The sequence below is a fragment of the Vigna unguiculata genome, chromosome 10, assembly GCF_037176805.1.
Source record: "Vigna unguiculata cultivar grain cowpea cultivar isolate G323 ecotype 2 chromosome 10, ASM3717680v1, whole genome shotgun sequence".
In the NCBI taxonomy this organism is placed as follows: domain Eukaryota; kingdom Viridiplantae; phylum Streptophyta; class Magnoliopsida; order Fabales; family Fabaceae; genus Vigna; species Vigna unguiculata.
In genome coordinates, this window is record NC_140801.1 from 13,554,608 (window position 1) to 13,565,216 (window position 10,609).

The 10,609-nt window shown below is 33.5% G+C and overlaps 1 protein-coding gene and 1 long non-coding RNA gene across 7 annotated transcripts in view; one reads left to right on the top strand and one right to left on the bottom strand.

The window, feature by feature from the left end:
• The window catches only part of LOC114166682 (disease resistance protein Roq1-like), a 35,870-nt gene extending 26,466 nt beyond the window's left edge, over nt 1-9,404 (top strand). For 2 of the 6 annotated variants that reach the window (XM_085667715.1, XM_085667716.1), the window contains 6 exons: nt 1,530-1,637; nt 1,719-1,817; nt 2,316-3,420; nt 3,665-3,940; nt 7,373-8,182; nt 8,690-9,403. In XM_085667715.1, coding sequence (XP_085523841.1) covers nt 1,530-1,637; nt 1,719-1,817; nt 2,316-3,420; nt 3,665-3,940; nt 7,373-8,182; nt 8,690-9,274 — 2,983 coding nt within the window. In that variant the 3' untranslated portion in view covers nt 9,275-9,403. Of the gene's footprint in view, nt 1-1,529; nt 1,638-1,718; nt 1,818-2,315; nt 3,421-3,664; nt 3,941-7,372; nt 8,183-8,689 lie in introns of all 6 variants that reach the window. The other 4 variants (XM_085667719.1, XM_085667718.1, XM_085667717.1 and 1 more) reach the window with 3 other exon arrangements.
• LOC114166686 (uncharacterized) lies at nt 4,333-7,034 on the bottom strand. Its single transcript, XR_003599980.2, has 2 exons — nt 6,405-7,034; nt 4,333-4,966 (listed from the first exon to the last, which is right to left on the bottom strand). It is a non-coding gene; the product is annotated as an uncharacterized LOC114166686 (long non-coding RNA).
• Nucleotides 9,405-10,609: the final 1,205 nt, after the last annotated feature.

Below are 10,609 nucleotides of genomic sequence, written 5' to 3' on the forward strand. Positions count from 1 at the left end.
TTCTATTGCTAGTAATAATAAAGGGAGAAATAGCGGTGAAAGAAAACGATCAATGCATATGTTTTGTAGAAATCTAGTTGTTGCAATAGAGAAGAGCAAAAAAAAGAAAAACTAAGGCAAGATAACATCAAAGAGACATGTGAAGAAAATTTAAAGGTCTTGGTTCATCAATAGATTGCTTAGTTTTGGTACCAAGTTGGCTTGTCATTCAACCTCATGAGATTGAAAAGTTTTCTACATATGATGGATACCATTGGTTCTTATGGAGCAAATTTACCCGCTCCTACTTATCATGAAATTAAATTTTAACTTTTGAACAAGGAAGTTGACTGAACAATTGTTGTAGAATCATAACTTGCAGCAGTTGGAGGACTAATAGTTTATATAAGGTGACAAGCAACCAATGAAAGAAAGCAACCACTAAGTGGTGGTATTGTTATTGGATCTTATAGAATTGTATATGTTCAGAATGGATTGTGGGTCTAATGCAGGCCACACAATATGTATTTATACTTATTTTAAAAGATCAATTATAATAAAAACACCTAATAATTAGGAATCAATCATCCTAATTTCCAAGACTATGTAACGATTGATTTGTTAGAAATGTGTAACAACTTATTATATTCTAACATGTCTTCTCATGCTTCTAAGAAAGTTCTAGGCGTAAGTCTAACCCCAACAAGGAAGGGGTAAAGAGAAAATTCAAATTGGGGTTGAGAAAGAATTGCATGATAGCTTTGACTTTTAGTTTGAAAAATTACTTAACTTCGACAAGAGTTTCTCAGAAGGGGAAGAGGAAGAAGGATATGCCCCATTTGATGATAATATTGAAGACAATTATGTTGGGATTAAAGAAGAATTAGATTATTAGAATTTTAAGACATTTTTTTATGATTTGTATTTATTTTAAGTTTTGAATTTCAAATTTGTGGTGTTTTGATATGATGTTATTATTATTTGAAATTCTAGACATTATATCATTACTTTTGCATTACAATTATATTTTTGTAATTTTTTTATAATGTATATGTTAAGAAGTGAACTTTAAGTCCAGCTCAGCCACACAAAACCGACTTATAAGTGACTAGACATAATAGGTGGTTCAATAGGAGGTTGAACAATATGCCCCACAAACCACAAATCTCGTTAGGATAGATTCTACCAATGACTCTAATACCATGTTAAGAAGTGGACTTTAATCCTAACTTAACCATATAAAACCAGCTTGTAAAGTGAGGTTTAGACCTACTTATATACTCTAAATTGATCTTATATTTAATTGATGTGGGACTTCCAACAACATATATTATGTTTCTTTTGACCGCAATGTTTCTACCATCATCAGTCTAAAATTTCAAGTTCTAATACATTTTAACAAATAGTAAAAAGAAAATTAGAAAGAGTGTCAAAGAGATTCTCACTACCACTCCTCTTCGAGAGATAATTGAAACACTTTGTGCTTTCTTGTTGTTACTTAACATTGTCACTAATACTAACATTTATTAAGTTCATGACTTGTATGACAGTGTTCAAAAGCTGAAGGCTTACAATCGGATAGAGAGCCTTGTGAAACATTGGAGGATCGCACTCTCTGAAGCTGTTAGCATCTCGAGGTTGGTAGTTCAGCACTACAGGTAATGAAACACCCACCTTCTCCCAATTTTACTGAACTTCGTCTCTAAAATTAACAAATAAAATCCATAATATTTATGAAGGGGAATAACGGATAATGAGATCAACTGCATCGAGAAGCGTGCTAGGGACACATTTCGTGAGGCTGCTGGCATCTCCGCGGTTGTTATCCTCAATTCTAGGTAATGAAACACTTCTACTTTCTCTCATTATTTTTATTAATGAAATACCATTACTTTATAGTTCAAATTTTTATGTATCACAGATGTACAAATTTTAATTTTCAAGAAATCAAACAAACATTGGTTAAAGTACTAAGAACAAGAGCATGTTTGTTTCGTGTTCATAAACAAAAATTGTTTTTATAAAGCAAAAAAAAATAATGAAAAATATGTTTCAGAAAAGTAAATTCTAAAAACTATTAAAAAATAGTCTTTGTTTCACTTTAGTTTTCAATTACTTAGATTCTCAGTTGTATAGCTCCAGCTTCTTCTCCCACTAACTTTCTTTTGTCCCATTCTGAAGAATAGTTACTGAAATATGTGCTACGAAATAATTCTTCAAAAATAAAAATATAGTGCATTAGATGAACTTAATAAAGCAACACACATTTATACAAGTATAACTTTTACTCAAATTTTCTTTTTATATTGATGCATATAGCATGGCTTTTGTTGTAGGAATGAAAGCGAGGCTGTAAAAAATATTGTTAAAAATGTTACAAGTTTGTTGGATAAGACAGAGTTGTTTGTTGCCAACAATCCCGTCGGAGTAGAATCTCGAGTGCAAGAAATGGTTCAATTGCTAGAACAAAAACAATCAAACAATGTTCTGCTACTTGGGGTATGGGGGATGGGAGGCATTGGTAAAACAACTATTGCAAAAGCAATTTACAATAAGATTGGCCGCAATTTTCAGGGAAGGAGTTTCCTTGCAGATATTAGGGAGGTTTGGGGACAAGAAGCTGGCCCCGTTTGTTTACAAGAACGACTTCTATTTGATATCCACCAAGAAAACAATACAAAGATACATAACATTGAATCAGGAAAAATCATATTAAGAGAAAGACTTCACCGTAAAAGGATACTTCTTATACTTGATGATGTAAATAAGTTACAACAATTAAATGCTTTGTGTGGAAATCATGAATGGTTTGGTTCAGGGAGTAGAATAATCATCACAACCAGAGACATACATTTACTTAGAGGGAAAAGAGTTGACCAAGTTTTCGCAATGACAGGAATGGATGTAGATGAATCTATTGAGCTTTTTAGTTGGCATGCATTCAAGCAAGCAAGTCCAAAAGAAGATTTTATTGAACTTTCAAGAAATGTAGTTGCTTATGCTGGGGGATTGCCACTTGCTCTTGAAGTCCTTGGGTCTTATTTATTTGATATGGAGGTTACAGAGTGGAAGATTGTATTGGAAAAACTCAGGAAAATTCCTAATGATGAAGTACAAGAGAAGTTAAAAATAAGTTATGATGGTTTAAGTGATGATACTGAGAAAGGAATATTTCTTGATATAGCATGTTTCTTCATAGGAAAGGATCGAAATGATGTTATACATATATTGAATGGTTGTGGACTTTTCGCAGAAAATGGAATACGTGTCTTGGTAGAGCGAAGTCTTGTAACTGTGGATGATAAGAACCGACTTGGAATGCATGATTTGCTACGGGACATGGGAAGGGAAATTATTCGTTCAAAATCACCAATGGAGCTTGAGGAGCGTAGTAGGCTATGGTTTCATGAGGATGTGCTTGATGTGTTATCAAAAGAAACCGTAAGACCTTCATTTATTATTTTAGTATTACAAGCTAATGGAAACAATATACACCTTTATAAGTTGGTTATTTAGCATCCATTTGTTCCATTGATTGTCACAAGAATTTTTATAATTTGTTTGGTTGTGAATTGTTTGTTTCCTCTTAGCTCCTGTAGAGAAAATGATGGTATTTTTCATCAGGGTTTTTGCTGCCATATATCTTTAGTTATGCATATTTTACTGTTCCTTTTTTCGGTGATAGGGAACAAAATTTATTGAGGGATTGACTTTGAAGCTACCAAGAAGTAATACAAAATCTCTAAGCACTAAAGCTTTTATGAACATGAAGAAACTCAGGTTGCTCCAACTTTCTGGTGTAGAACTTGTTGGAGATTTTGAATATCTTTCCAAAGATCTTAGATGGCTTTGCTGGCATGGATTTCCTTTTTCCTTCATACCAGCAAGCTTTTATCAAGGAAGTCTAGTTTCTATTGAGTTAGAAAACAGTAAGATTACCATGGTTTGGAAAGGGACTCAGGTATTAATTTAGTTTTTTGAATTTCATGCGCTGTTTTTATTTATTTAAATATGATAGAATATAATTAGTGGTTACAGATTTCTAAAAAATCAACCGTTACATAATTTCATAAATTAGGGTGATTAATTCCATATTATTATGTGCCTTTATTATAATTGTTTTTATTCAATAGTATAAATACATATTATGTGGTCTGCATTATACACACAATACATTCAGAACATATAAAATTCTATAAAATCATATTAGGCATTACTATAAAAGATTAACATCCTAACTAGGTTGGCATCTTAAATTTTCATCAATCACATGGCACCACATGAAAATTAAATAAAAGAAGGTGTTCTAGTATATCTAATAGTTTCATATCATTTAGGAGTTGAGGACAAGGGTAATTTTAAATATACCTTTCTCCTTCAATATTCTGAAGCGTCTTTTAAGGACAAAACTATGATAGGAGTTCATTGCTCCAAAGCGGACTATACCTCGAATGTGATGATTGGCCCTAACAATTTATCTCAATGAACTTGAGATTAGGACATTTGTGTCATCTATGAGAACAAAAACTTAAATACACCTTCCTCTTCCTACCCTCTAAGATGTCTTTTAAGGACTAAACCATGATAGCAGTTCCAAGCTTCAAAGTAGACAATACCATGGATGCGATTATTGACCCTAAAACGAGAAGGTAAAGCATCAAACCAAAGAAAATCAAGTCTATTAACAAGAGCAACGTTGGCAAAACATTAGCACATCCATTCCCTCACAAAAGATATGAGAGACTTTAAAATCCATAACTTTGCAATAAGAGCATTTTTGCAATGAGCTTTCAGCCTCCACAAAACAATACCAAAATTCTAGAAAGCATGGCAAATCAAAAAGGATTCACACTCAATCTAGACATGTCTGTAATTGTTAGGTTTAGAAATCTCTTTTGCAGCAATGACGACCATCAACTCAGCATAAATTGAAGACTTGATGCCCAACTAGATAGTAAATCCTCCAACAAATTCTCCTCTACTGCATCTGAATAAACCATACAAGAAACCACCAGTGTCAACATTAAACTTTAACCAGCTATAACATCAGGCATAAACCAATATTCCTATTTAAGTCTAGTCGCTTTGTAATTTCTAGTCTAAACCTTGAAAAACTTCAAAATGAAAATATCAGTTATATCATTATGTATAGATTTAGAAGATTTTTTACTTGCCTTGCCATCTGAAAATTCCATTAAACCAAATGAAGTTTTGATTGAAAGAGGATAGGTTTTTTAAATCTCATGATTTTTAGCTTTCCAAATGATCCAAATAATAAAGGTTATAGTAGCAAACCTAATGTCACAAATGATAGGACTAACTCTTTCATAAGAAAAGGACAAAATATCATTAATAGAGGTGCAAGAGAAATTAGGAAAAACATAATTTAACTAAGCCCATAGATTCTTAGCAAAAACACACTAAAACAAGATGAATCAGACTTTATTCGAAGATTGCATGAACTACAACTGGAACATAAGCTAATGCCTCGTATCTAAAAATGTTTATCAGACGGTGAAAAATTATGCCACAACTTCCAATGGACTAAAGACCAAATAATCTTCCTCTAAGAATGAGAAACAAAACTAGTATGAATGAAGGCTTGAGTCTTCATATTAAGGAAACCAAACTCATCCATCATCCAAGCAGGTTCGTCACCTTATTAGCACTAACAATAAAATTGATGTTATAAATATCTTTAATATTACTTAACGACTTGGGATGTGCCAAGCAATACCATTCAAAGCATCACAAACCCTAGACCTGAGCTGATACTTAGGTGTTTTAGGAATGCAAAGATGCTGAAAGATAGAAATATAAAAAGCCAAGCTTCATTCCAGAAATTAACATATTGACCATTACCAATGATCCATTTGGAATTTTCAATAACAACATCATGCCAATCATTAATGTCGGGCCAAATTGATGAAGTTTTATGAAGAACAATTCTTTTATTATACTTATTTAGAAAACGTGCTCTCATAACTCGAGACCAATTCAAATTACCATAAGTAAAGCTCAAACCAACATAAGTTTTCTTCTCCAAGATTGATCACACCCAACCCACCATCATGCTTATGAGAAAACAAAGTGTTCAATTTAATAGTCACAATATAAGCTTTCAAGATATCTCCGGTCCAAGTGTAAGAATAAATCCATCTCTCCACCTCTTTTAGAACAAATTAATAGGCCATCTATAAACCTAAAAGCTGTAAAAATAGATCCAGTAATACGAGAATCAGCCAATCGGATCATACCCATCATACTAACAACTTACCTTTCCAAGAACTCAGTTTATTGTTAATATTATCAATAATAACTCTAAGAAATCTGGATTTATGCACACTTTTAAAAAAGGGAACACCCAAATAAGTATTTAAACCCAAGATATCTATAATAACTCTAGAAGGAGTTAGCAGCGTTACCAGTATAAAATTGACTTTTAGCACTATTGAGCCACCGACTCGAAGCAGAGCCATACATGTGAAATAGCTGCATAATACTTCCAAGACTTCTCTTATTAGCCTTGCAAAGGACAAAAACATCATCTGCACATAGACTATGAGAGGGAAACAAGGGAGGTTGTGCTTTGAATTAACCAAAAGCGCAACACCTCTGCTTAAAATAGGATCGAAAGCAATATGAAGGGTTGTTTGATTATCACAATGCAACTTTATCTTATCAATTTCACAAAATTTCAACTCTTAAAAGAGTTGTTTAATTCGCAAAAGTTCACAAGTAACTATAATCATAGATCTATATTCGACTTCTGCACTAGATTGGACAACATTGTTTTTTCTTGCTCTTTTAGGAGACAATATTCCCTCTAATGAATATACAACATTATTTTTTCTTGACAACATTGTTTTTGTCAAGTATAACTCAGTATGAGATTGGTTCTGGTCTAAACAATCATAATCTGTTGTTTGCTAGACAACTTATGAAGAATTAATAGACGATTGAAGTCTAGATGACATGTGAACAAGAGGCAGTAGAAGTCGTTTGACTTCTACGATGATCTAGTCTTGGACGACTCATTAAGTAGCATTAGAAGATTGAAGCATCGTACAACTCCAATAGCATATTGAAGGAATAGACTCACAAACTTCAAAGAAAATCTTGATGCTTACAACCTATTTTTACAGCGATGTATGCTTATTTCAGTGCTGTCAACTTAGCTACTTAGATAAAGCCTGTCTTTTTACTCGATAAAAGGAGTATGAAGTGCCAACCAAAAGTCATGAGGATAGCCCTACAAAAATATAATAGCCCTACAAAAATGTCATCATCTTGAGTATATATTTCACATCCCACTTAACTGTTCATGACATTGTATTTCTTCTTTTGTCGTTTATTTATCTAATTTATCTCCATTGTATTTCTTCTTTTGTAGCTGATGGAGAAGTTGAAAATTCTTAATCTTAGCCATTCTCATCATTTAACAAAGACTCCAGACTTTCTAAATTTGCCTAATCTTGAAAAGCTTGTACTCATGGATTGTCCAAGGCTGTCTGAAGTTTCATATACCATTGGTCATCTCACTAAAGTTCTACTAATAAACTTTCAAGATTGTATTAGCCTTCGTAGCCTTCCAAGAAGTATCTATAAGTTGAAATCTCTTAAAACACTCATTCTTTCAGGTTGTCTAAAGATTGATAAGTTGGAAGAGGACATAGAACAGATGGTGTCTTTGACAACCCTTGTTGCTGATAACACTGCTATAACAAGGCTGCCTTTTTCAATAGTTAGATCAAAAAGTATTGGATATATCTCACTATGTGGTTATGAAGGATTTTCACGTGATGTGTTTCCCTCTATCATTTGGTCTTGGATGTCACCGGTAAATAGTCTCTCTTCTCGTGTTCAGACATTGGTGGACATGTCTTCTCTTGTTTCTTTAGATGTACAAAATAGCAGTTCCAATCAGCTATCTTATATATCTGAGGAGCTTCCAAAGCTTCAAAGTCTTTGGATAGAGTGTGGCTCAGATCTTCAACTTTCTTTTGATACAACGAGTATTTTGGATGCATTAAATGTGACAAATTCTGAAGAATCTGAGTCATCTGCAACAGCATCACAAATGCAGAATGTATTTACACTAATTGAATGCAACTCAAGATCAAAATTGTTTGAGAAGACACTTTTAATTCAAATGGGTAGGAGTTGGGAAATCACTCATATTCTGAAACAGAGAATTTTACAGGTTCCTTTCTTTCTCTTTCTCTCTTAAATGCATGTAATTGTAATAATTTTATGATATAAATATTTGTCAAAAATTCTGGTTAGAAAATCTACTTACTTTTTGGCAGTTGAATTTAATACATCAATTATATGTGCAAGTGTATAGTATTTTACGCTGTCAACATAAAAATTTAAAAGAAGATATTTTAATCATACTACTTTAAAATTATCACACAAGACCATAGATTACTTTTAACTGCCCTCATATATTCCGCTATTAAAAGTTGCCATCAGCTAAAAGAAAGAGAATAATAATATGATATTGTTATGCACAAGATTAAATTTTTTTAGCAATTTACTTCTTTCATGCAAGTTGTCGTTTAGAATACTTTTTGACAAAAGATGATGATTTTAATTCATGATAAAATGAGTTATTATCTTGATATATCATAAATTGATGAATTTATAATAAGGTGGTATTAATGCATCGATTGATAAACTTACAGCATATATATCTTTATTTTGACAGAATATGACTACGAGTGATGGCAGTGATTGTTTGCTGCCTGGGGATTGTTATCCAGATTGGTTAACCTTCAGCAGCGAAGGTTCTTCTGTGACTTTTGAAATTCCTCAAGTGAATGGGCGTAACTTGAAGACAATGATGTGCCATATCTATTATTCTTCCTCTGACATTATAACATCAGATGGCCTGAAAAATTTGTTGGTGATAAATCACACAAAGAGCACCATTCAGCTTTACAAGAGAAATGCATTAGCATCGTTTGATGATGAGGAGTGGCAGAGGGTACTATCAAACATTGAGGCTGGAAACAAGGTGCAAATTGTTGTTGTTTTCTGGAGCAGATTAACTGTAATCAAGACGTCAATTTATCTTATATATGAGGCAATTGATGAAAAAGAAGAGCACTACCATGCACCAAATATGACTATTCCTAATTCTGAATCTTCGTGTGCTGTTGGGTCGATCTCTCCTCGAGTGAAATCCATGGAGGACTTAAGGGGTGCTTCCGTAAAAAGCTTAACTAAACGCTTATTGAATAAATTCTTCTCATGTAAAGGAAAAGTGGAAAAGAAGAAAAATGAAGGTTAAAAAGATGGTGAACGAATGTTAGGTTAAAGTTGTTTATTATGGTGACTGCAAACCTTCTACAACAACCTAAGAGTTATTGATGATTTGTCCACAAACTTGCACCCGTCTTTTATTCACTTTTGAGCCTTATTTTGTTACAATACATTTATATTATAATATTTTGAAATGCTAAACGTGTGCCTTTGTTTTAAATATTAGGATAGAGTACAATTTCAGGATTTTAAATTTTTTTAAGACGGTCTGCTTTTACTGGATTGATAAGGGGTTAGGGTAATTACTTTTTTTCACCCATGTTTCTCTGTGTGTTAGAAATATGAAATATATAATGCTTTAGATTTCTGGGAATTTGGAAATAAGTTACAAAATACGTTTACCTTGGATAAAGAACTTTAAAAATTCTAATAAATTGACATAAGCAATATTTGAATTACTCAATTGAATTAAAGAACTTTAACGATTCTAATAAATTGAAATAAGCGGTATTTAAATTACTCAATTGAATTATTTTTATTTTTTAAATAGTTTATTTGAATGAAGTAATTAAAATATTTTAGATTTAAATTTTCTTATTTAGACAAACTAATTTAATATTTTTAAAAGCAAACTTAACTATATTTTTGAGTTCGAGTTGAGTTAGTTCAACATTTAATTCATGATGACTTATCTTAACTTTTAGATTGAATCGACTCCTAAAGATTCAACTTAGATCGACTAGGCTCAACCTTCGTCACAAATCAGCTAGACCTTCAGTTCAGGTAAACTCAGCTCAACCTTCGGTCTGGGCTTGCTCAACTCGGCCTTCGGCCTGCGACCGACTCAGCTCGACCTTTGGTCCAAGTCGACTCGACTAGATCATCGACCCAGGTTGACTCGACTAGACCTTTGCCATGAGCCAACTCGGCTAGACCTTTTTGCTCAGGTCGGCAAGGCTCGGCTTTACTAGGGCCAGCTCGGCTTGACTCCACTCAATCTTCAGCTCGGGACAGCTCGGCTTAACCTTTGGCCCGAGTCGACTTGGCTAGACCTTCAGCTCGGGCCAACTTAACTCGGCCTTCGACTTGGCCTGGATCACCTTGACCTTCGGCCTTTGCTAGCTCAGCTTGACCTTCGACCTTTGCTAGCTCGGCTCGAGCTTCAGCCTTTGCTAGCTCGGCTTGGCTCAACTTTCAGCTCAGACCCGGCTTGATTGGGTCCAGTTTGACTCGGTTTGGCTCAACCTTTGGCTTGGGCCTACCTTGGCTCGACCTTAAGTACTAACTGCGAACTTTTCTTGTCCTAAGCAATGAATATTTCCACAACTCGAAAAATTTCAATTTTCTTATTTTTTGATGAATT